The following is a 26,704-nucleotide window of genomic DNA, read 5'->3' on the forward strand; positions in this document are numbered from 1 at the left end:
TCTTCACCTTATATATATACTCCCCTTAGGCAACATCGTGAGAAAGCACCACATACACTACCATTGTTACGCAGATGACACCCAGCTGTACATTTCTCTGAAGCATGATGAATCTAATCACTTAGTTCAACTTCAGGAATGTCTCAAGAACATCAAGGCCTGTAATTCCTTATTATCAGGATGCCCCAGGAAGACTGTAAAGTCTCCAGTTGGTCCAAAATGCCACAGCACGAGTGCTGACAGGAGCTCTAAGGAGAGATCATATTCCTGTCTTAGAAAATGTAGAAACAAAGAGAGATAGATTTTATGTTTTTTTACAGTATTCACTCTGGTACCTTATTCACATTAAATGAATGTCTTTATCATTGTGACTGCCTCTGTCCTCCATCAGCATAACTCTCTCTCTAGCCGAGCAGAGAACGGTTTTATCTTGAGTAAAGGCCAGCAGGTAAGCCAAGGTGAGATGTCTGACTGAGGACAGAGGCACATTTACATTTGACATCCGTTAGCTGTAATGCTAAATTATATAATTGATGCTTTGCGGCTCAGAACATCTTCACGTAATCTTTAACTCACATTTACACACCTTGCTTTTCAGCTCATGAGTTCGTCCCACTGCGTCACTTACCGGTGTGAGTTTTACTGTTTATAGAAACATATGTGCTACACATAAAGTGCATTGGTGCTAGTAGCAAATCTCTACTGGCTACCGTAAGCTAGTTTAGTTAAGTTAGCCTTGACAAGAATCCAATGCTATGTGATTTGGAAAACAGACTCACCGAGGTGGCCTGTGGTAGCCCTGTGGCGGTTGCTGTTGCTGTTGCCGTCGATGTGGAAAAATTTTGGATTGCTGCCAGAACGGCTCTGCCGATATTCTCCGCTAACGCCGATTCATTCATCGACATGTTTGCAGAGCGACCATGGCCGACAGGAGAGTGTACCGGGTGGAGGCGGGCGAACATGACAGATCAGTCAAAGTGCGCCCCCTTGTGGCTGGCTATAGTGGCTACAGGTCATAAATCCTGCATTCTTCATAAAAGTGACACTAAAAACTCAAAGTACTCTTCAAATAAAGTTTCTGCATACGTGTTTGTTATTTTATGTAGTTATTAACACGATATTCCATGTCCAAGAGTCCATTTCCCCGGATAAGTTGGGTTTTATTTGTTATTTGCCACTATAAACACACTCTGACCTCCTCGAGCTTTTATTTTGGTACTTCCTGTTACCGGCATTTGAATTTGCATATTAGTTAAATATTTAGTTTCACCCGAAACATTTAGATTTAACATTTAGATTTAGATTCAGATTTAACATTTAGATTTAACATTTTGATTTAACATTTAGATTTAGATTTAACATTTAGATTTAACATTTAGATTTAGATTCAGATTTAACATTTAGATTTAACATTTTGATTTAACATTTAGATTTAGATTTAACATTTAGATTTAACATTTAGATTTGGATTTAGATTTAACATTTAGTGTTGGATTTAGATTTAACATTTAGTGTTGGATTTAGATTTAACATTTAGATTTAGATTTAACATTTAGATTTAGATTTAACATTTAGATGTCAGATTTAGATTTAAATTTAACATTTAGATTTAGCATTTAGATTTAACATTTAACATTTAAGTGTAACATTTAACATTTGGATTTAAATATTTAAAATATCTCTAGTTGACAAATATTGTTGTAAATGTGCAAAAAAGTGACTCTCAAAAATTCACACCAGTTTTTTAAACATGGTTTGAAGCTAAATGTGACAAAATGTTGCTGTTATTTTCAGCGTGAGCTGCTTTACAAACGGCACCCCATATCTAGAGGGGCTTGATTTTACATGCCTACAGTAGTATCAAAACTCTTCCTGTCGTAATGACAAGGTTCATGTTCTACATAACACCTGAAGGGCAAACCCTCCATCTGACCTCAGGGACCAAAGTGTATGTGTGGCTATGGCTGTGGCTGAGGAGAAGAGCGGTCGTCCTCCAACCAGAATGTCATTGGTTCGATCACAGTCTTCTCCATCTGTATGCCAAAGTGTCCTTGGGCAAGATACTGAACCCTGAATGGCCCCTCATATGAATGGGTAAAAGGCAAACTGTCCTGTAAAAGCTCTTTGAGATTGAGCCAGCTGCTGGGTTTAAACAACATATCGCAGTGTGACAATGTTTTGTGTCTGACGACAGGCTAGCTTTCCCGGTCAACTTAGCCAAGTTAGCTAGCTAACACTTCAGTGTCCTTACTGAACTGCTGTTAGCTACAAGTTAGCTGCTACTTCACTGATTCACACAGGCCAAAAGATATTTTAGATTAAAAATAAAGGAGATTAGGTCGTCAATTATCTTCAATCTGAAGTGGTTCACCAGAGGTTAGGTTGACAGATGTGATGGTTCTTTACATGAGAGGTAAACAGCAGTGAGGAAGTGGAGCTCTAACGCAACGTAAACTTGGCAAACACTCCTGAAACACCAGCTAGCTGAGGAGCTAACACTGACAGCAGTGTATAAACACGGATGAAGCTGGGTGGTTACAGACTTAATGGAGGTATACGGTGTCATGTGAGAGAAAGCCACCCACTAAACCTTTACATCTGGTTCGAAGGGATTTTATTCAGGCACAGTTTGAAAGCTGCTGTCAGAGATTATATTCGGAGATTACCATTTCCTGCTCTGGATGAAAATTGGCGACAGTCATAACCTAATAACTTCCGACTATTAAATTGGTTGATCTTATTTTATCAGCATGTAAACACCAAATCCAGAATGCAATCCAAGGTCTCAGTATTGAATTAGCTGGTTTGATACTAGTCGTTCTGGAAATGATCACGTTCGAGTGTTATTGTCATGACTTTTTCTTCTAATCAGAAATGAGGCCTCACCCCACATGTTTTTTTCCATGCACTATGTTATATCATACCTATAGTGTTTCATTTGTTTTATGCCAGAAACTAATTTGAAAGTCATTGTTGGTCAGTAAAATGCTTTGGCCCTAAGTGAAACATTGTAAATATCTGGTGGAGTACACTGAAATACTGGAGCATACCCTGAATACAGTTTTTCACATGTCCATGATGCCACAACTAGATCTCTTGTACCTCTTGTCTAAAGTGCACACACATAGCAACTCGTGTTGGGGAATATCATTCGATACAATCTGACACCAGTGGCGCACACGCACATATAAATGCAGATACATTAGACAGATGAAATAGTCAAAGTTCACTGTCTGATTGGCAGATGCCCCCTCCACCTCGTTTCTCCCTGTGAGCTTCTCTTTGCAGGAACTGTTGAGTTACTCTATAATTTTGTCAGGTCTCAAACTTACTCTGTAAAGAGCCATGGCATCATCTATATTGTGAATTTGCATCATCAAGCAAACATTTCTGGTTGATATTATTTTTTTCAAAAAGAGTTTAATTCCACATATTGAAAAAGCAGGAGATGAAATGATTGTGGCCATAATAGGTTTCCAGAGTTTTGTTAAGTGTTTCCTGACAGTGTTTCATGGATCCATACCTCACACCATCTTAAAACTCTCATCCTGTCCTATTTCATCATTGTGCTTGACAAGCACTGCTTGTACACCAATCAAGCTCCTCACCCTGCAGGGTTGTTTTTGCTCTGAATGCACAGAATCAATAACAGAGTACATGTCTTTCTTCATTCTTTCAGATGGCTGCAATCAGAAAGAAACTAGTGATAGTCGGTGATGGAGCCTGCGGCAAAACCTGTCTCCTCATAGTGTTCAGCAAAGATCAGTTCCCTGAGGTCTATGTGCCCACTGTGTTTGAAAACTATGTGGCAGATATTGAGGTGGATGGTAAACAGGTAAGCTGTTTATTATAATGTCACATTTCTTTCTTTTTGTCATGAGTCAATTAACACAGCATAGGGTGTGTAGACTGAGCCTCGGACCCTGAAGGTTTGTTTCATAATATAACCTGCGCAGCACTTGGTTTTTAAGGATGATACTATGTTGGACAGTTAAAAACAAAAAATGCTAACAATATATCAAATGTTAGTAATATGTTTTAAACTAATGCTTGTGCAATGCTTCATCTTTTTTGTCCATGATAAATGAACATAGAGACGCTATTTTTAAATGATAAACTTGTTTGTGAAATTCTGTCATTTCATCTCACTTATCTCTAAACATATACACTGATACCAACACATCTGGAAGAAGGTAACATTGGGTTGTATATTGGCCTGGCGGATTTGTCCATAGACTTAATTTCCCTTTGGGGATGAATAAAGTAATCTATGAATAAAGTAATCTATCTAGACATATATACACAGTATGTAGAATCCACATTGACCGCTGGATCGAACGTCAACGTTGCCATCCAATTGGGCGAAATATTTTCAAGAAAATGTTTTAAGATTAAAAGTGCCTCTGGATTTTAGTTTAGTTGTATTTCAAAGCTTCTCCCTCACCCAGAATCTGCCTGATGTCTGAATCTGAATACTTTTCCTGATTTTGAGCCAAAGCTTTTAAACCTGATAATAGATCACCAGTTTGACATTTTGATGGATTTTTAACAAACTGAACAAAGCTCAATAATAACTTGTTTAACCTGTACATCAACAGAAATGGAAAATTGACTGTTGTGTACCGGAACAATTTTTTGTCAAACAACTGTTCTATCCAACCTTTCTGCTGTTTTCCTGGTTGTCTTTGAATCTATCTCATGTTGTCAGAATCTAGGTCACAAACCTTGTAACTGAGCCCTGTAGCATTTAATTGTGATGCAGATATGGTGGTGTTGTGAAGTATGTAAGCATTAATGTCCTCGACCCCTGTAGGTGGAGCTGGCTCTCTGGGACACAGCAGGACAGGAGGACTATGACCGGCTGAGGCCTCTCTCCTACCCAGACACAGATGTCATCCTCATGTGTTTCTCCATCGACAGCCCCGACAGCCTAGGTGAGATTTCTTTCCTGCCATTGGTTTTGACAAATGTACCATTTGCTCCACATTCAACATGGACACTTTGTGCCCGATGCAGAGAATATTCCAGAGAAGTGGACTCCAGAGGTCAAACACTTCTGTCCCAATGTGCCTATTATTCTGGTGGGAAACAAGAAAGACCTGCGGAATGATGAACACACCCGTCGAGAGTTAGCCAAGATGAAACAGGTGAGTGAGGCCTGTACTTAACTGTGCTCATTCTGCAGCTTATACAAATTCAAACCTATGGGGGTTTGTTTAGACTGAATTTCATTATAATCCCAAAGGTTACTTATCTCAAAATGCATCAAATTGACTGAGTTAATCATGGGAAACTGTTTGTGAAACTGTAAGAGCGAGGAGTCCTCCATATTCTGCACTTTTGGTTCTCACTGCAAAGCTATACAAGATAGTAAATGTTTATCTGCACACTCTAGTAACAATCAGGTTTGACAAGGTGGAATATTCTCACCAGTCCACTTCACTCTGTATATGGATGGTCTCTCCAAACAGTTAATAGAGTTAAGGACTGGCTGTATGGTGGGGATAGCATTGTTAACCCTTAGGGCACCTTCCGGACATGTTTGGCCATTTAAGTTTCTTTTTTTGATAATTCTGTCTGTGTTAATGCATATGACTCGGGACTTTCAAAAGATGTGTATTTTCTGCAGATTTTTAAAATTTGTGTAAAAAAAATACAACCTTTTATCACATTTGTAGCACAAAAAAAGCCCCATTGGAATCCATTTTAACAGCTTTTTATCTCTTTGCCAAAATAAAATCATGCATTGCACATTTTTATTATTTCATTCTGAAGTCCTGGCTTCAAAGTTATATTTTTTATATTGACCCATTTTCCCACATTTGGCATAAAGGTAAAATACATAGTATTTCCTGTAGTGGCACTATTTCTGTATAATGGAACCCATAAACCTAATGTGTGCAAGTGAAATGATGTGTGAAACCTACATTTTGCTGTGAATATCTGTATGAGTTACAGCATGCTAAGCTTTCACTGTAACTGTGTATGTGTAAGTGTGTTTGTGCATCTGTGTGTGTTTGTTGCTAATCAGCAAAATAATTACGCAAAAATAATGTTAGTGATCATCAGTGACATATGCCAGGCTCTGTTAACCTTCCAAAAATAATGACATTATCATGTAGTCAAGGGAAAATATGACATTTTCTGTGTTTTGTTTTTATATAGTTAGCATAAAAACCAATGGTGTCAAACTGGAGTTGAAATAATAAAAATGAATGAATATTTGGTATTTATGATCAGGGCTGATGTTTAATACAATGAATTCATTAAAAGGGAAAAAAATATTTATATATATGTAAAGTTTATTACAGCAGATTTAGGGAGTGGACATTGTTGTCCACGAAGGAGCCGAGAGGGTAGTGTTTTTTAAATATGACACTACACGAATGACACATGCCATGCTGTGTTCACCCTCAAAAAATAATGTCATTGCCATGTAAAATTAGCATTTAAAGCATTCATATACTTAAAATGAATACATATATTTGGTATTTATGATCAGGACTGAGGTTGGTTAAAAAAAAAAAAAGTTATTAAAAGTGAAAAATAAAGAATAACATTAACTTGTTTAATAGTTTTACAGAGTGGCTATTTTTGGCCACGAAATGATTTAGTTGTCTTGTCTCCTCACAGTGCTGGTTTACAGCAACTGTACAAGCCTATGACATGTTTAAAAAGAGTGTTGGATCCAGAGACTTAATTTTCTCTCATTCTATTGAACAGGCCGAGTACTAAAGAAAGAACCAAGTGAAATATCTAGGTCACATCATTATGAATGATTTCTGTGATTCTGACGAGGTGCAGCATCGGTGCTGTAAACTCTATGCACAAGCCAACATATTCACTGCATGTATCAGCGGCTAGAAAGATAGAAAGATGTGAAGAGATCAAACCATCAAGTCATCCCATTGAACTTATTTTCTTTTTTGATTTTGCCACACAGGAACCAGTGAAGTCTGATGAGGCGAGGGAAATGGCTAACCGGATCAATGCTTTTGGTTACTTGGAGTGCTCGGCCAAGACGAAGGATGGCGTGAGGGAGGTGTTTGAGATGGCCACCAGGGCAGCACTGCAGGCCAAGAGACGAGGCAAGAAAAGCGGCTGCTGCCTTTTATAGAGTGTCAGGTGACGCAGGATCAGGAGGGAAGGAGGGAAATAAACACGGCTAAGAAAAACATCCCTGTGGCTGTTTCCACCAAGGTAGACACAGTTGACTGGGGAGTTGTAGGGATGAAACCAGGCTAAAGAAAAAAAGGAAGGTGAAATGCTATGGAAAAGGGGAATACATGTATATACATTTAAGTTCGACATTATAGCTTTTAGCTTTCAAATAGAAATACTGTAATCTCGAGTTTAGGACTCAATAAAGCTGAAATTAAGAGAACATGACGAGAAGGGAACATTTCTCCTGCTCATACTCTTACTCCAGTACAGTAAGCTCCTCTGTGGCTGGTGGTCGAAATCAGACGAATGCCTGCCTAACTAACTGTTGGAAGACTTCCGTGGCTTGCAGCGTGACTGTGCTTGTCTTTCATTCTGTATGTTTTTCACTCTCCTTAAATTCCAAAGTTAGAACTAACAAACTTTTTATGGACCCGCTTTTCTTTTTTATGAACCTGTGATATTTCATACAATTTTCAATTAAAAAGCAGAGTTTAATTGTTTGCAGTTAAGTATAAAAACATAATGAGACCAACGACCATGAGTGTTTTATACCTGCTTGTTAATTAATAAAAGTTGACTGAGTTAACTTGGCCTTAAAGTGACAAAACTGTGATTGAAATAAATCAAAGTGTACTGTCAAATACGCTGTATGTGACTGGGGATTAAAGGGTAAATAAAATGTTATTGTCCTTTAGAAAGTTACTGTAAATTCTGAAATAGTAACAGGTCTTAATTTCTAACTGCTACTGGGGCAGAGCCTTTTTTAAACAAGCTGAAAAGACTTGATTCCTAATTTCCCCCGTTTTCTGAAAATATTTCAGAATTTAAGAAGAAGAATCCTCCCAATTTTACCATGTGATCACTTTCAATTTGCTGTTAATGCAAACTGAACCCTGTCTACCTGACAAATTCAGTATATTGCACATTTCTATAGCAAAGTATCCTATACTATACAGTTGGGTAGTTTCTTTCAAAATAAATACTATGCTAGCTGCCAGTAGGCTTTTAATGTGAAACCTTTGCCCAGGGCTTCAGTCACTTGTGGAAGTGAGTGAAAACAGTGTTTGTGTTGGAGAAGTGACACTTGAGGGATAGTTGATGGAATCAGTGCCATGGGACTGTCATCTATAGTGATGTTCATCTGCAATATACAGGACAAGTAATTCCACACCTTTGGTCTTCTCTGGAAGTTAGACATTGACAGTGTTTTTCCCCACTCTGCCACTTCACTCATGTCTACAGCTGTTTTTTTCTGCTTTTTACTCTGTTGTATGTTATGTTCACTTTGTGATATTCTACTGGCTTTTGTTGTATTATTTGCACACAACTAAAATCAAGAGGTCGGAGTGGTTAACACTTTTTAAAATATATGATGTCAGCTTATTAAATCCAAAATGCAAGCAACTCCTTATGGATCGGACATTTGTAATATTCTTTTGTATACAAATGTATCCTGACATTTCTCCAGTTGTATTTTGTAATGTATTCTAAAGGAAATAAATTGTAACCGAGAATGACCAAATTCTGCCTCTGGCGTCTTGTGCTTTCTCTCTTAACACCATTTCAGTTATGACGAATCATGCTATTGTCCATCACTCGTCCATCAAGATCCCAAAGTTTCCAAGGTACCCCATGTGTCAGGCTCATACCCATTTCCATTTAATTGTTTGGTACAGCCATATATAGCTTATGGTTATGAAAAGCTTCATTAAGTTTTGCCAGTTGATTGTTCAATTGTTTTGACCTTCATACTGTAACTGTTGGTTTTGCAGTTATACTGTTTTTATACACGTATCTCATGTGCACAAATTAATTAAAATGTGGTTACAAATAGTATCTTAGACACATGCATCAGTAGTACCAGCAGTCAATGAAGTAAAACATGGCCTCGATATATGTACTTTTCTATCTGACTCCCCCAGTGCTCTGTAGAAAAGACAGGGACTTGGATGTAAAAATAATTAACACATGGACACAGAATTAAAACTGAGAAAATGTATTTTTCATTTCATATGCAGAGGTTGGTAGAGATGGGTTAACATTCTCAGTTTTACAAGCAGCTTCACAATGTTTTTAAAATCTATTAGCTGTGTTAAGAGAATTCTGTGGGCACAGATTCCTCTGTTCTGACTGAAAGATCAAAGCTCATTCTCGTAATGAGTGACAGTATGTGTGACAAGTGGTAGAGATCAAACATTTCCACCCAGGCTTTTCAAACCAGTTTTGGTGAGTGCAGTGCAGCACCAATCTATGAACCCTCTCTTCACCACTTACTGTCATGTGCTTGCAGAGTTCTTGTGTCTGTAGAGGTGAGTTGATTGAGTCTTTATATCTCTGTCACTAATTAGTACAATGTTATTTAAATTCACATTTCTAAATACTAAGTTAATATTGTAAAATTGTTAAGATCACATTATTGTGCTGACATACATGTAAATAAAACCATGACCTCTGGAGGACGTTTGCAGAATTGGGTCAGACTTTCTGCAGTTTTGTCTTTTCACATGCAGCAGATTCTCCGCTCAGACGTATTCACAACAACACATACATCTTATAGAGGATTCAGGTGAGGGGTGGAGCAGCAGGCAGACCCAGGATATAACGTTATTTTCAGTCTGTCGTGTGTTAGAAACACCATCAACACCCCCACTCACATTCGATGAATCCTGTGGACGATCTCCTGCTGTGTTCTCACATCAGTTCCTCTGGACTTTCTGCAGACTTTATACTAGGGGGCTGGCCAAAGCAACTCTGGAAAAAGTCCGGAGGCTCTCACTTGCATATTTGCATTCACACATACAGCCCCTCCGGAGGAAGTCTGGAGGAGCTCCAGACTTCAGTGCACTTCTGAAAGCAGCTAAATCTAACACAGTGGCATCACTGGCGTCAGTCCTCAGCTCCGCTCTATAGTGTCCGATGGAGTCCTGCCACTAGTTCCTGATAGTATGGCTCTGAGAGGGGATGAAATACAAAGACATTTAAAGTTGTAAACAGATTTTACAATTTACTCTCACAATGGAAATTGTCTGGAGAGTCACAAACCTGTGTCAGGCTCAATAAATGAATGTCTAATGAGGAAGTCCAAGACCACCATGGCTGAGTTGGGCTTGAAGTCATCAGTGGCCAGCAGTTCTTTCACCTGGAACCATGACAGGGTGGTCACAAAACTCTCCTCATATTTCTTCTCTGGATGTTAGACATATATATATACATCAATTAATATATGAAATGGACTAACTTGAAATGTAATGTGAATAATACCTTGTTTAAATATTTTTCATCATTTGGACAGTGCTGTGTTGCAAAATGCGGTGATTGTGACATAACACAGTTTGCCTCTACTTGTGTTGCATGGTTGTGTTTGGGTATGAAAAGTCTGACAGGGACCAGATAACTGAACTTTGCAAAGTTGTCCACAGATTGGATCAAATCACCACTAACCTCCTTCACCACCATCACCACAATCATGAGGGGAGACCAGGACATGTGTAACATCCGGGACACGTGGGCTGTGTCTGAAATCAATCACTGATTACTAGATAGTTCACTATATGGTGAGTTTGCAATTTTGTAGTGTTGTCCCGAATTTTAAGTGAACATTTTTATACCCTATATAGTGGACTCGTTGTTTCCCACAATGCATTGAGAAAAGCAGTGTACAAACAATTGTCACTATCAAGCAAAATATACCATCATGTATGAAACGCTTTACCAGAGGATCTCAGACTGCGTCCTGGCTCGTAAGGAGATAAAAGTTCTGAAATATAGGGAGGAGAAGCCTGTCTGGCTTTTTAAAGTAATTAAAAGTATTTTTAAATCAATCCTCAAATAAACAGGCAGCCAGTACATGGGTGCTTAAATGGGGGGTGATATGGTTACATTTTTGGATTGTGTTAGAAGCCGAGGGGCAGCATTCTGGACTCACTGTAGACGCTGGATTGATTTCTGAGTAAGACCACTATAAAGGGAGTTACAGTAGTCGAGGTGAGAGGAAATAAGGGCGGGAATGAGTCTTTCCAGGTCTATGTGAGGGATACAAGATTTAACCGTGGCTATGTTTCTTAAATGATAAAAACATGATTGCACAACCTTCTTAATGTTGAGACAAACCAAATCCAGATTTCTAGCTGAGGACTTGGTAAATGGTTCTAGCTCACCATTTTGCCATCATATCATTCTTGCTGGAGATGGGACCAAAGACAGTTACACTGGATTTGGACAGGTTTAGTTGGAGAAAGTTGTTTCCCATCCAGTCTTTTATTTCAGCAGAATGTTTTCTCGTTTCATGTTTTTTGTATCAATCAATCACATTTTATTTTGTATAGCCAATATTCACAAATCACAATTTGTTTCATTTGGGTTAACAAGGTGCAATATCCTCCAGACTATATGAATGGACTGTATTTAGATGGAGCTTTTCTCCTCTTGATGACCACTCAAAGCATTTACAGTAAAGTTACCATTCACCCACTCACACACACATTCAAACAGTGCATCTATGTGCAGCACTTCGTCTATAAGAGGGCCGACCTTATGGTTAGAGGATGGCCACTTTACCCCCTAAGCCACAGCTGCCTCACCTCTTGTGTCTTCTCAGAGAACTTCACTTCCTGCCCCGTGTTCCTCCACCTGTTGATCACCCTGATTATTTCCACCTTCTAAAAAGTAGGTAAACACAGTTATGACCATCACATTCATAGAGCCTTACTGAATGTGATAGTACACCTGTGTGTTACCTCTAGACTAGATTACTGTAATTCCTTATTATCAGGATGCCCCAGGAAGACTGTGAAAAACCTCCAGTTGGTCCAAAATGCTGCAGCATGAGTGCTGACAGGAAGTAGAAGGAGAGATCATATTACTCCTGTCTTAGCTTATCTACATTGGCTCTCTGTAAAATTCAGAATAGAATTCAAAATCCTGCTCCTCACATTTAAAGCCCTTAACAATCAAGCCCCTTCATATATAAAAGAGTTCATAACACCATATTAACCCAACAGATCACTTCGTTCACAAAACACAGGCTCTCTGTGGTTCCAAGAGACTGTAAGAGTAGAACAGGAGGTAGAGCATTCAGCTACCAGGCTCCTCTCCTGTGGAACCAGCTCCCACTCTGGGTTCAGGAGGCAGACACCATCTCTGCATTTAAAGTTAAACTTAAAACGTTCCTCTTTGATAAAGCCTATAGTTAGTTCTGGATCAGGTGAGTCCTGAACCATCACTTAGTTATGCTGCTATAGGTCTAGACTGCTGGGGGAACTCCCATCATGCACTGAGCACCTCTCCACTTCTCTCTGTCTCTCTGCACCCCCCACATTCATTCATTTATTTATTTTAATACATGTCAATGACTAGTTCACTTTGTACTCCCATAGTCTCTCTCTCTCCATTTTTCTCTCTCATTTCAGATATCTCTGACCCCGGAACCTCAGGACAACAACTTTACCATTATTACTATTATTAATTACAATATATCAGTAATTCATTATAATATGAATTGTGTCTGTCATCAATAATAATTAAATGTCTTAACACTGTTGTTTACTTTTTAACTAGTCAGATCTAATACCTGATGGTGCTCAAGTGTTCCCGGTCTTTTATCGCTGCCGTTATTGCAGTTATTATTATTATTATATTCTCCCCTGCTTTGTAGCATTAAATTGATTCATTTTCAGATCCTCTGTCAGTTGTTTAGAGGATCTTGTTTTTGTGTGTCACATAATTTATCAGGCTCTGTAAATTCATTTTTGGAAGTCTCTATGCCAATCTAACAAATGCAGCAAAAACAAATTTACTAAACAAATCCTTGCATTTTCAATCATGAGGACGTACACACCAGCCAATTAAAAACATATTACTATAATGTCACTGCTGTCCACATTCACATTAAATAGATTATATTTGATCATCAATTGTATTGTTTCAAGTCGTGGTGTCATTTCTTCAAAATAAAATAAACTGAGCTGCCAACAGTCAACCCTCAGAAGACAATGCATTTCAAGCAGAGGTTGAATCCTTGCCAAAGGTGGATGAAATTAATTTCGCATCACTTCCTAAAGGCATCTCCAAACAGGACAGAAGTGAGAGAGAGGAGATTCAGTTTAATAATTATTTAATAATAATTAATAACAGTTTAATAATAATAACATTTATTTTATGGATTTTACTCTATTTTATTTTTCACTTGAACACAGAGTTAAAAAGACAACATTTTTTGGCTGGTATGTATATATGTAATGTATATGTAAAGTACAAGGTGACATATTGCATTTCTTTGTGACACTGTATATTCACAGAATCACTTCCTGTTTATCAATTTGCCCTCAAAGCTTAATGTTTTTGTTTTGATGCAGTTTGATGTTTGAATTTCAAAAAGCTGTGAACTATGGCCTGAAGGTTGTGTCAATGGCTTAACAGACCTGAAATAGCCGCAGTGTTATGTATGTAAAAATAACATCATTCAAACCTATTCAAAGCCACACACGTGAACAGTAAATAAGCAAGTTCTGTTTCATCTCATGTAAATATTGAATATAAAATCTTTATGCAGATAAACCAGGTAGGATGAATGAAAACGTAACACTACATCATAGACTGTTAATAAAAAGCTGTGCACACTACGTCCAACACGCAAACGATAAAAAGGCCTGGAGTTTTTCTGTTTCACTACTATTAACATTTGCTTTATTCTATGTAACATGTTTACAAACCAAGGTAACAGTTATTTGGGGTATTTTTTCAACAAGGGATTAGTTGGAGATATTGCAGGGAGAAATGGAACAGTCAGGAGCAACCCTAGTGAGCTGTTAGATGAAGAGGTGCAGTCAACAGGCCACACATCTCAGTTTTCTCAGCCAGGCAACCAATTCTTTTCTCTTTGTGCTACTATTAACAGACTTGTCAACTTCAACAGGAAATCAGATCACAGTTGCACACATAAATGGTAAATGGTTGTATTTATATAGCGCTTTTCTAGTCTTGAAGACCACTCAAAGCGCTTTACACTACAGTTTTCCATTCACCCATTCACACACACATTCATACAGAAATCTCAGCATGAATAGGAATAAAGTGACCGAAAGCAATGGACCGCTTCTAACGTTCAATCAATCAATGGATGATATTAATTTCCCACCACTACAAAGAGAGATCTATAAACCAGACAGAAGTGGAATTGGGGAGAATAATAAGACAACTACATCTAAAAAGAAGAAGAAGAACATAATAGCAAGAGTTGTATATGGAATTCCCGTCATTAGACCTGAAGTGAAAAGGAAAGTGCAGTCTCCCCCAAAGAGAAAAAAGGGACTTGTATATCACCGTTCATTTCCAGCATGTCAGGAAACAAAGGCAACAAACATGCCTGTCCTGAGGGTGGACTCAGCAGAGATGAATAAGGACGAGATTGTCCTGAGTATAAAGTCAGAAGAGATATATGAAGAAAAGATTATCCCTAGGACAGAGTCCGCAGAGACAATTGAAGACCAGACTGTCCTGAGGGAAGAGACAACAAAGACAATTGAAGACCAGACTGTCCTGAGGAAAGAGACAATTGAAGACCAGACTGTCCTGGGGATGGAGGAAGAGACAAAAGTGTTTCAGCCTCCATCTCCACAGGCAGAGGCATCGACTTCTCAGTCCACAGGAACACAGTTTGCTGGGACAGCTGATGTTTCTGCACACACAGAGGCATCTGCATTTGAAGTGAAAAGGAAAGTGCAGTCTCCCCCAAAGAAAAAAAAGGGAGTTGTAAATTGCCTTCCATTTCCAGCATGTCAGGAAACAAAGGCAACAAACATGCCTGTCCTGAGGGTGGACTCAGCAGAGATTAATAAGGACGAGATTGTCCTGAGTATAAAGTCAGAAGAGATGAATGAAGAAAAGATAATCCCTAGGACAGAGTCCGCAGAGACAATTGAAGACCAGACTGTCCTGAGGGAAGAGACAACAAAGACAATTGAAGACCAGACTGTCCTGAGGAAAGAGACAATTGAAGACCAGACTGTCCTGGGGATGGAGGAAGAGACAAAAGTGTTTCAGCCTCCATCTCCACAGGCAGAGGCATCGACTTCTCAGTCCACAGAAACAGAGTTTGCTGGGACAGCTGATGTTTCTGCACACACAGAGGCATCTGCATTTGTGTCTGCATCTGAGCCTAAGTTTGAATCTGGCAGTGGGGTTGATTTGACTACACATGCCTACTCTGAACTCTTGAATCGGCTCCTGTATGAGAAGCACATGAAAATGATCGCTCAGGTACATGAAAATGATGACCTCGTCAGAAAGGCAAAGGATATGGAGCGAAAAATTGTATATATTTATGCCACTAAAGTGGGTCTAGGGAAGGAAGTTTCACGACTGAGGATGCTTCAGTCAAGTGGTAGCCAAAAGGTCAGTGACCTTGAGAGAGCTGTCCAAACTGAAAGAGAGAAAACAATGGAGAAAGAGACATGCCTCGCCAGAGAGATTGAGGAAACATCCAAAATCCAAACCTCCCTGGTTCAAGCCCATGACCAACTGGAAAAGTCAAGATGCCTTTGGGAGCATGAGAAGTCCCAAATCTTGGCTACACATAGTCAGGAAACCTCCAGGCTCAAGGCAGCTCTGCTACAGGAACAGGAAGGAGGAAGGAAGGAAAGACACCAGTGGCAGTCGGAAATGTCCACAATTCAGGAGACTCTCAACACCACTAAGGAAGCTCTGGAGGCAATGGAGGAGGATAAAGTAAAGTGGAGCGAGGAAATGATTAGGAGAATAACAATCCTAGAAGAAATGATGGAGGTGAAAGAGAGCAAATCAAAGAAACCGTCTTTGCTGAGACGATTTTTCCAGCTCTTTAAAAGAACCAGGAAAACAAACACTTGCACTTAATCACTGTTGTGACTATGTACTCATTAAACGTGGCACCATTAAATGGTGTTGTGGCAGTCGACCATGCCACGGGGTACCCACCACGACAGCCAGAGACGAACCAGTCCAACCATTGGGTGCTCAGCAACATCTTTTTATTTAATACAAAGAGAACTGACAGAACACTTAACTTAAAGGGTCCAGCACTTTCTGCTGGACCTTTAGCTTCGCCCAGTCTCTTCCCCAGTGTGTTCCACGAGGCAGCTCTGCTGCTGCCTTTTCAAGCATGAGGATCAATCAGCTAACAGCTCTCACCTGTGCTGACTGATCCTCTGTGGTGCAGGTGAAGGTGCTCTCCCAGCCCCTTCACCTCCACATACCTCCACTGTCAGATTCAGGACCGGGAGCTATCCGGCCTGAACTGCTCCCCCCCTTCCATCCGCCCAGGGGAGGAACCCACCCCACCAAAGGAGGCGCTCCGGGCGTCGAGCAGGTGGGCATCGCGGGATGCGGCGTCTCTCTGGCGGCCTGGAAGGTGGGCGCCGCCGCACAGGCACCTTGGACCCCGGAACAGGAGTGCGCCGCCGTCTGGGGGACCAATCCATAGAAGCAGGGTCGGCAGGCGTCGGCCTTTGTGTGTGTGGGATTGTGTTTCAGGGTTAAAAAAAAGTGCATCTAAAAAAATGAGTGTAAAAAGAATTTACCCTTGAGGGATCAATAAAGTATCTCTTCTCTTTCTTGACAGTATAGAGGTTGGCAAAATTCACACTTATGCAACATTAATAAAGACGTGTTTTAAAGAAAAACATTTATTATGAAAAAAATAAAAGTATAAACACACAAACTAACAAAAGGTGTACTTACTATATACAGATGTGTGTGTGTGTGTGTGTGTGTGTGTGTGTGTGTGTGTGTGTGTGTGTGTGTGTGTTTGTGTGTGTGTGTGACTGAGATTCAAAATAGCAGCTGGCCACTATGAAGACAAAAGGCCCCCTGGAGTGGTGGGACCATGTGGCTGAGATCACATGTATGTGTTAAGTTTGTGGAGATGAGTGTGTGAGGTGTTGGTGCCAGGTTAAAGAAAGTAGTTAGATGCATGCAAAGAAAATGAAAAGCCTAACAGAACTAACATTAACTTTCAAATAACAAGTAACACGTGTTGCGTTGTTGACGTGCTGACGTATTGCGGTGAGCGTATTGTGTCACCTCCTTGTTTTGAACTCTTCTCTTTTTCGTCTCTCCCTATTCTGCTAATATCTGACTCACTGAAGCTAATTTTGAGTCACACTCACAGTTTTACTATTCCTTACACTCACCTCTCCCTCTCTTAGCGACTCATTTGCTAAATCACTGTGATTTACACACTACCCGTGTTAGCTTAGCAACTTAGCATTAGCAGCTAACAATGGCTTCTAATAAGTGCTATACAAATGCAGTTATTATTATTATTATTATATTCTCCCCTGCTTTGTACCATTAAATGGATTCATTTTCAGATCTTCTGTCAGTTGTTTAGAAGATCTTGTTTCTGTGTGTCACATAATTTATCAGGCTCTGTAAATTCATTTTTGGAAGTCTCTATGCCAATCTAACAAATTGGCCCCCCTCTATGGCCAAATACCAGATGGCCCTGGAATGTCTGGATGTTCTTTATTAAAGTCACTGATAAGATCCAAGTCCATAATAAAACTGTCCGGAACCCACTGGCGTTCTTCAGGTCCATACCCCACCCAGTCCACCAGGAGTTTCCTGCCCTGGCCCCTTTTACGCACCGCCAGCATGGTGTACACCGGCCCTCCATCGACCATACGGGGAGAAGGGGGTGATTTGGTAGCTGGAAACAGAGCACTCTCCTTGACCGGCTTAATTTTGCTGACGTGGAATGTGGGATGTACTCGGAGGGACCGAGGCAGACGAAGACGCACAGCCTCTGGATTGATAATCCTGGTGATGGGGAACGGACCGACGAAGCGTGGAGCCAGTTTGCGCAACTCCACCTGAAGAGGCAGTTCTTTGGCCGCGAGCCAGACTCGCTGGCCAGGCTGGTAGACAGGAGCCGGTCTCCTGCTGCGATCTGCAGCTCTCTTAACTCTGTCCCCTTGACGTATAAGAGTCTGTTGCGCTGCAGCCCAGATAGGGCATGGGCTGATGGGACAGACACCTCAGGTTCGGACTCAGAAAAGATCGGGGGTTGGTAACCAAAAACACACTTAAAAGGGGACATACTGGTGGCTGAGGTGGGAAGGGAATTATGGGCGTACTCGACCCATGTCAGGTCGAGTACGCCCATAATTCGCCCATAACTCCATGACGCGGGGAAAACCCCCGCGTCATGGAGTGGCACCGATGACACCGATGGTGTTACGCCCCGTTGCCGGGGAAAATATAAAGTAAAAAAGGTGGAAAGAAACTACACAAGCACGACGAGTTAGCAGCCAGTGTGTATTCGTCAGTCAGCCATCCTGCTTCTCCTTCAACACGGGAACAGACATCAACAATCAATCGCCGTGCAGCACATTCGCCACGGACTTAATAAAAGAAAATAAAACACAATTGCAGTTACAGAAATACTTATGCAAGTCATATTTGATCAAAGGTAAGTACAAAGTTGTAAACAAAAATGATATAAAATAAAGTGTTTTATCTATAAGTGCAGTCCTGTCTCTGTTGTTGTTTCAATACCTGCGAGGCAAAAGCAGTTGAACACTGAATAGATGATCGATCATCATTTTAACCTCTTTTAACTCAAGACACTTGAAAACAATTAATTATTATTCTTTTTTAACTCACTCTTTCTAATGAACTGCTATCTTAGCATATGAAAATCATGAACATGAATTATTATTATTTTCATTCATTTTATCTTATTTTAAACACATGAAACATTTTATTATCCGGTATTATAATCATGAAAGTCTTTTTAAACACATTTTGCCATTAATTATTATTATTCTACTCAGTCATAAGCTCTTGGTTAACCCATGTTCACTATTACAACCATGACAATGGCACCGATGAGTTTACAGATCTCCTTCCAGAACCGCGAGATAAACTGGGGCCCCCCGATCTGACACGATGTCCTGTCAGAATCTGTGAATCTTAAAAACATTGTTCATCATAATTTCGGCCGTTTCTTTGGCTGAGGGCAATTTGGGCAAAGCTATAAAGTGAACCATTTTAGCGAATGTCTACGACTGTTAAAACCGTGGTGTACAGACAAAGTCCATAGAAATTTCCGCCCACGGCCGGGACGGAATAGGAAGAGGCTACAACAAGCCTGCGCGGGTTCTGGAGGAGTTCTTATTCCTGGCACAGACTGGACACGCCTCAACGTACTCCCGCACTTCCAGCTCCATGGACGGCCACCAGAACCGCTGTGTGATGGCGAATATGGTCCGTCGTACGCCCGGATGACAGGTGAGCAGAGACGAGTGAGCCCAGTGAATCACCTGTGGGCGCAGATCAACAGGAACATACAGACGGTTCTCAGGGCACCCACTAGGTGGCGGGGTCTCACCATTCGCTTGCTTCACCTCGGCTTCTATGTGCCAGGATACCAACCCCACCACACGGATAAGTGGAAGGATAGGCTCGGGATCCGTGGCAACAGGCTCGGGGCTGAATAGGCGGGACAGGGCGTCAGGCTTAGTGTTTTTGGACCCCGGTCTGTAAGATAAGGAAAAATTTAATCTGTTAAAAAACAATGAACAGCGAGCTTGACAGGAATTTAATCGTTTAGCTCCTTTTATATACTGCAGGTTATCAGTCCAAACCAAGAACGGGTGTTGTGCCCCCTCCAGCCAATGCCGCCACTCCTCCAACGCCACCTTCACCGCCAACAGTTCACGATTTCCAACGTCGTAGTTCCGCTCAGCTGCCTTCAAGCGTCGGGACAGGAAGGCGCAGGGATGCAGCTTGTTGTCCACCTCGGCTCGCTGGGATAAGACGGCCCTGATCCCCTCGTTAGATGCATCTACTTCCACCACAAACTGGTGAGAGGGATCGGGAAGCGTGAAGATAGGCGCCATGGTGAACCGCCCCTTCAGCTCTCGGAACGCTGCGTCCACGTCAGCGAACCAGCGGAATGACACCTGCGGAAAAGTGAGAGCGTGGAGAGGAGCTGCTATTGCGCTAAAGCCTCTGATAAACCGCCTGTAAAAGTTAGCGAAACCTAGGAATTGCTGCACTTTCTTGCGGCTATCAGGTGTTGGCCACTTGGCTACAGCGCTCACTTTAGCTGGGTCCATCTTAACCCTTCCAGGGGCTACGATAAAGCCCAGGAAGGAGATGGTATCGGCATGAAATTCACTCTTTTCTGCTTTCACATGTAACTTATTAGCTAGAAGATGTTGCAGAACGAGCTTAACGTGTCTCTGGTGGGTTTCCACGTCGGGAGAGTAAATAAGAATATCATCTAGATATACATAAACAAACTGATCTAAAAAGTCTCTTAAAATATCATTAATCAAAGCTTGGAACACTCCTGGGGCATTGGTGAGACCAAACGGCATCACTAAATACTCACTTGGTGTGTTGAAACCAGTTTTCCACTCATCCCCCTCCCGAATGCGGATAAGGTGGTATGCGTTTCGCAGATCCAACTTGGTGAAGATCTGCACTTGTTGTATTTGATCAAACACTGACGTCATGAGGGGGAAGGGTTATCTATTCTTGACTGTGACTACGTCAGTCGGAGGTCACAAAAATCAATATTGATTTGGTGTGTACATATGCAAAGAGAATGTCGGACTCCGTAATTTTTCTCTGGACCCCTGCCTAATGTTTCCAGTGATGACATGTACAGCCGCATGTCATCCTTTCACCGCTGGCTGTCGAGGTGGTGTCCAAATAACAACGTGGGCTTCGTAGATAATTGGCGCACTCTTTGGGGGAAACCTGGTCTGATTAGGAGAGATTGTATTCATCCCACTTGGAATGGAGCAGCTCTCATATCTAGAAACATGACAACGTTTGTTAGACAGTCCACACCGTGACAATCCAGAGTTGAGACCAGGAGGCAGAGTCGCAGTCTTACACGCTTCTCTGCGCTTCTCTGCGCTTCTATTTGAACAGTCATCCTCACAATATCCTATAGAAACTGTGTCTGCCCCCGACACCCTAAATTCATTAAATCAAAAGCAAACAGGACAGGAATAATATATTCAAACCTAATAAAAGTTAACACAGCCAATATACCTGTAACAAAACACAGAATTATAAAAGGCGGTTTATTAAATATCAGGTCACTCAATCAAAAATCATTACTTATTAATGACCTGATTACCGATCACCAAATCGATCTATTATGTTTAACAGAAACCTGGCTGCAAGATGGAGAATATGTAGGCTTAAATGAAACGAAGCCCCCAACCTATACTAATACTCATACTTCTCGAAGCACAGGCAGAGGTGGAGGGGTTGCAGCAACCTCTAAATCTGACCTATCTATCAACCCTCGACCGAAAGAAAGTTATAACTCCTTTGAAAATCTTATAATCAGCCTCATCCATCCAAGCCTGAAATCACATAGAAATTCTGACTAAGGGGCAGGCGGACGATATATGATAACTAGATGAATTGGTTTATCTGAATTCTCTGAATTTCTATCAGAACTAGTTCTTAGGACAGATAAAATAATTATAGTAGGTGATTTCAACATTTATGTAGATGTTGCCAACGACAGCCTTAGTTCAGCTTTCAAATCAATAATAGCGATTGGTGTCATTCAACATGTGAATAAACTCACCCACTGTCTGAATCACACTCTTGATCTTGTTCTGACATATGTCATAGACATTGAAAATGTAATAATATTTCAACAGAACCCTCTTCTGTCCGACCATTTTTTAATTACATTTAAATTTAGAATTACTAATTACACTGATTCTGGACAGAAACTCTATTATAGTCTGTGTTTATCTGATAAAACTGAATACATTTTAAGAACTGCTTCCTTCTACACTTACCTCTCAGCCATGTGTCAGTACAATACAGGAAAGTTATCAAAACTTTACCCCCACACTAGTTGATAACTTAGTTAATAGTACAGCAGCTTCATTAAAAACAATCCTTGACGCTGTCGCCCCTCTAAAAAAGAAGAAGGCAAATCAGAGGAGATCAGCTCCGTGGTATAATTCTCAGACACGTGTTCTAAAACAGACATCACGGAAACTAGAGAGGAAGTGGCGTTCCACCAATAAACATGACTTTTACCTAGCCTGGAAGAATAGCTTGATATATTACAAGAAAGCACTTAGAAATGCCAGAACCTCCCAGGTTTCTCTTCAGCACTGTAGCCAGGCTGACAGAAAGTCACACCTCTACTGACCCATCTATTCCTCTAACCCTGAGAAGCAATGATTTCATGAGCTTCTTTACAAATAAAATTATAACCATCAGGGATAAAATCCACCACCTCCTCCCAATGAATAGCACATACATAGAAACATTGTCTGGTCCTGAAACCATAGAACCAGATTTATGTTTGAACCAATTTTCTTCTATTGACCTTCCTGAACTGACCTCATTAGTTTCATCATGTAAACCAACAACTTGTCAATTAGACTCTGTCCCAACTGGACTTTTTAAGGAAGTTGTCCCCCTGATTGACAGTTCCATATTAAATGTCTTTGTTGACAGGCTATGTACCACAAGCTTTTGAGGTAGCTGTTATTAAACCTCTGCGTAAAAAGCCTACACTTGACCCAGAGGTTTTAGCTAATTACAGAGCCATATCAAACCTGCCCTTCATTTCAAAAATCTTAGAAAAAACAGTTGCTAACCAGCTGTGTGATTTCTTAGATAGTAACGATTTGTTGGACAAATTCCGGTCAGGATTTAGAAGTCACAGTCAGTCACCCATCCTCCCACTTCTCAGTCAGTCTCCCATCCTTCCACCTCTCAGTACTTTTCCATGGACTCCGCCTCTGCCTCATCTGCCAGCCAAGCCACACCCTCTCACAATCCAACACAGCTGCTCCTCATCACCTGCAATCAAGCCCAGTATATATTCACCAGCTCCACTCTCAGTCAGTGCCAGATTGTTCTACGCCTTCATGCAAGACTTTCCAGCAGTTATCTCCGGACTGATTCTTCGTTGCCGACCCTGCCTGTTCCTGACTAACCTGCCTCGTCCGAAACCTGGTAATCACCTCTGCCTTCCGTCCCTGACCAAGTCTTCTGCCTGTTGCTATCTGACCAAGTCGTCGGCCTGTTGCTGTCTGTATTGCCTGCCACCTGATCTGCTAAGAGCTGACAATAAAGACTGTTACCAACTGTCCATGCTTGTTGTGCTGCATTTGGGTTCAAAACCATACCCGTTACATTAGAATCCATCACAGCACAGAAACAGCACTATTGAAAGACCTTTTTAAGGCATCAGATGATGGACTTGTCTCTGTGCTCGTCCTGTTGGATCTTAGTGCAGCATTTGACACCACAGATCATAAGATCCTGTTATAGAGACTAGAACAACATATAGGGATCAGAGGAACTGCACTAGACTGGTTTAAATCATATTTATCAGACATATTTCAATTTGTTAATGTCAACAATGACCCCTCCATGCACATGCAAGTTAGTCATGGAGTTCCACAAGGTTCTGTCCTTGGACCGAAATTCTTCACCTTATATATACTCCCCTTAGGCAACATCGTGAGAAAGCACCACATACACTACCATTGTTACGCAGATGACACCCAGCTGTACATTTCTCTGAAGCATGATGAATCTAATCACTTAGTTCAACTTCAGGAATGTCTCAAGAACATCAAGGCCTGTAATTCCTTATTATCAGGATGCCCCAGGAAGACTGTAAAGTCTCCAGTTGGTCCAAAATGCCACAGCACGAGTGCTGACAGGAGCTCTAAGGAGAGATCATATTCCTGTCTTAGAAAATGTAGAAACAAAGAGAGATAGATTTTATGTTTTTTTACAGTATTCACTCTGGTACCTTATTCACATTAAATGAATGTCTTTATCATTGTGACTGCCTCTGTCCTCCATCAGCATAACTCTCTCTCTAGCCGAGCAGAGAACGGTTTTATCTTGAGTAAAGGCCAGCAGGTAAGCCAAGGTGAGATGTCTGACTGAGGACAGAGGCACATTTACATTTGACATCCGTTAGCTGTAATGCTAAATTATATAATTGATGCTTTGCGGCTCAGAACATCTTCACGTAATCTTTAACTCACATTTACACACCTTGCTTTTCAGCTCATGAGTTCGTCCCACTGCGTCACTTACCGGTGTGAGTTTTACTGTTTATAGAAACATATGTGCTACACATAAAGTGCATTGGTGCTAGTAGCAAATCTCTACTGGCTACCGTAAGCTAGTTTAGTTAAGTTAGCCTTGACAAGAATCCAATGCTATGTGATTTGGAAAACAGACTCACCGAGGTGGCATGTGGTAGCCCTGTGGCGGTTGCTGTTGCTGTTGCCGTCGATGTGGAAAAATTTTGGATTGCTGCCAGAACGGCTCTGCCGATATTCTCCGCTAACGCAGATTCACTCATCGACATGTTTGCAGAGCGACCATGGCCGACAGGAGAGTGTACCGGGTGGAGGCGGGCGAACATGACAGATCAGTCAAAGTGCGCCCCCTTGTGGCTGGCTATAGTGGCTACAGGTCATAAATCCCGCATTCTTCATAAAAGTGACACTAAAAACTCAAAGTACTCTTCAAATAAAGTTTCTGCATACGTGTTTGTTATTTTATGTAGTTATTAACACGATATTCCATGTCCAAGAGTCCATTTCCCCGGATAAGTTGGGTTTTATTTGTTATTTGCCACTATAAACACACTCTGACCTCCTCGAGCTTTTATTTTGGTACTTCCTGTTACCGGCATTTGAATTTGCATATTAGTTAAATATTTAGTTTCACCCGAAACATTTAGATTTAACATTTAGATTTAGATTCAGATTTAACTTTTAGATTTAACATTTTGATTTAACATTTAGATTTTGATTTAACATTTAGATTTAACATTTAGATTTAGATTCTGATTTAACATTTAGATTTAACATTTAGATTTAGATTTAACATTTAGATTTAACATTTAGATTTGGATTTAGATTTAACATTTAGATTTAGATTTAACATTTAGATTTAACATTTAGATTTAACATTTAGGTTGCAGATTTAGATTTAAATTTAACATTTAGATTTAGCATTTAGATTTAGCATTTAGATTTAACATTTAACATTTAAGTGTAACATTCAACATTTGGATTTAAATATTTAAAATATCTCTAAGTTGACAAATATTGTTGTAAATGTGCAAAAAAGTGACTCTCAAAAATTCACACCAGTTTTTTAAACATGGTTTGAAGCTAAATGTGACAAAATGTTGCTGTTATTTTCAGCGTGAGCTGCTTTACAAACGGCACCCCATATCTAGAGGGGCTTGATTTTACATGCCTACAGTAGTATCAAAACTCTTCCTGTCGTAATGACAAGGTTCATGTTCTACATAACACCTGAAGGGCAAACCCTCCATCTGACCTCAGGGACCAAAGTGTATGTGTGGCTGTGGCTGTGGCTGAGGAGAAGAGCGGTCGTCCTCCAACCAGAATGTCATTGGTTCGATCACAGTCTTCTCCATCTGTATGCCAAAGTGTCCTTGGGCAAGATACTGAACCCTGAATGGCCCCTCATATGAATGGGTAAAAGGCAAACTGTCCTGTAAAAGCTCTTTGAGATTGAGCCAGCTGCTGGGTTTAAACAACATATCGCAGTGTGACAATGTTTTGTGTCTGACGACAGGCTAGCTTTCCCGGTCAACTTAGCCAAGTTAGCTAGCTAACACTTCAGTGTCCTTACTGAACTGCTGTTAGCTACAAGTTAGCTGCTACTTCACTGATTCACACAGGCCAAAAGATATTTTAGATTAAAAATAAAGGAGATTAGGTCGTCAATTATCTTCAATCTGAAGTGGTTCACCAGAGGTTAGGTTGACAGATGTGATGGTTCTTTACATGAGAGGTAAACAGCAGTGAGGAAGTGGAGCTCTAACGCAACGTAAACTTGGCAAACACTCCTGAAACATCAGCTAGCTGAGGAGCTAACACTGACAGCAGTGTATAAACACGGATGAAGCTGGGTGGTTACAGACTTAATGGAGGTATACGGTGTCATGTGAGAGAACGCCACCCACTAAACCTTTACATCTGGTTCGAAGGGATTTTATTCAGGCACAGTTTGAAAGCTGCTGTCAGAGATTATATTCGGAGATTACCATTTCCTGCTCTGGATGAAAATTGGCGACAGTCATAACCTAATAACTTCAGACTATTAAATTGGTTGATCTTATTTTATCAGCATGTAAACACCAAATCCAGAATGCAATCCAAGGTCTCAGTATTGAATTAGCTGGTTTGATACTAGTCGTTCTGGAAATGATCACGTTCGAGTGTTATTGTCATGACTTTTTCTTCTAATCAGAAATGAGGCCTCACCCCACATGTTTTTTTCCATGCACTATGTTATATCATACCTATAGTGTTTCATTTGTTTTATGCCAGAAACTAATTTGAAAGTCATTGTTGGTCAGTAAAATGCTTTGGCCCTAAGTGAAACATTGTAAATATCTGGTGGAGTACACTGAAATACTGGAGCATACCCTGAATACAGTTTTTCACATGTCCATGATGCCACAACTAGATCTCTTGTACCTCTTGTCTAAAGT

General features: G+C 40.6%; 1 protein-coding gene and 2 long non-coding RNA genes across 3 annotated transcripts in view; 2 read left to right on the forward strand and 1 right to left on the reverse strand.

Moving 5' to 3' along the window:
• LOC138410538 (uncharacterized) overlaps window positions 1-26,704 on the forward strand; it is a 66,180-nt gene that overhangs the window by 35,684 nt on the left and 3,792 nt on the right. The window contains exon 2 of the long non-coding RNA XR_011243246.1: window positions 7,126-7,200. This is a non-coding gene — a long non-coding RNA (uncharacterized lncRNA). The remainder of the gene's footprint in view (window positions 1-7,125; window positions 7,201-26,704) is intronic.
• On the forward strand, window positions 3,444-7,175 carry LOC138410535 (rho-related GTP-binding protein RhoA-C). The gene is made up of 4 exons (XM_069527029.1): window positions 3,444-3,835; window positions 4,814-4,934; window positions 5,017-5,147; window positions 6,944-7,175. Exons 1-4 carry the CDS (start codon window positions 3,680-3,682, stop codon window positions 7,115-7,117), a joined length of 582 nt encoding a protein of 193 aa, XP_069383130.1. The 5' UTR covers window positions 3,444-3,679; the 3' UTR covers window positions 7,118-7,175.
• On the reverse strand, window positions 9,145-11,542 carry LOC138410585 (uncharacterized). Its single transcript, XR_011243294.1, has 2 exons — window positions 10,207-11,542; window positions 9,145-10,115 (listed from the first exon to the last, which is right to left on the reverse strand). It is a non-coding gene; the product is annotated as an uncharacterized lncRNA (long non-coding RNA).

Source organism: Paralichthys olivaceus, chromosome 6, assembly GCF_024713975.1.
Source record: "Paralichthys olivaceus isolate ysfri-2021 chromosome 6, ASM2471397v2, whole genome shotgun sequence".
Taxonomy (NCBI): Eukaryota; Metazoa; Chordata; class Actinopteri; order Pleuronectiformes; family Paralichthyidae; genus Paralichthys; species Paralichthys olivaceus.

Bases quoted from the DNA above. Each gene is read 5' to 3' on its own strand.
- LOC138410535 (XM_069527029.1), top strand. From the start codon at position 3,680: ATGGCTGCAATCAGAAAGAAACTAGTGATAGTCGGTGATGGAGCCTGC. The intron at 3,836-4,813 runs GTAAGCTGTTTA...CGACCCCTGTAG, and splicing joins TTGAGGTGGATGGTAAACAG to GTGGAGCTGGCTCTCTGGGA. The intron at 5,148-6,943 runs GTGAGTGAGGCC...TTTGCCACACAG, and splicing joins AGTTAGCCAAGATGAAACAG to GAACCAGTGAAGTCTGATGA.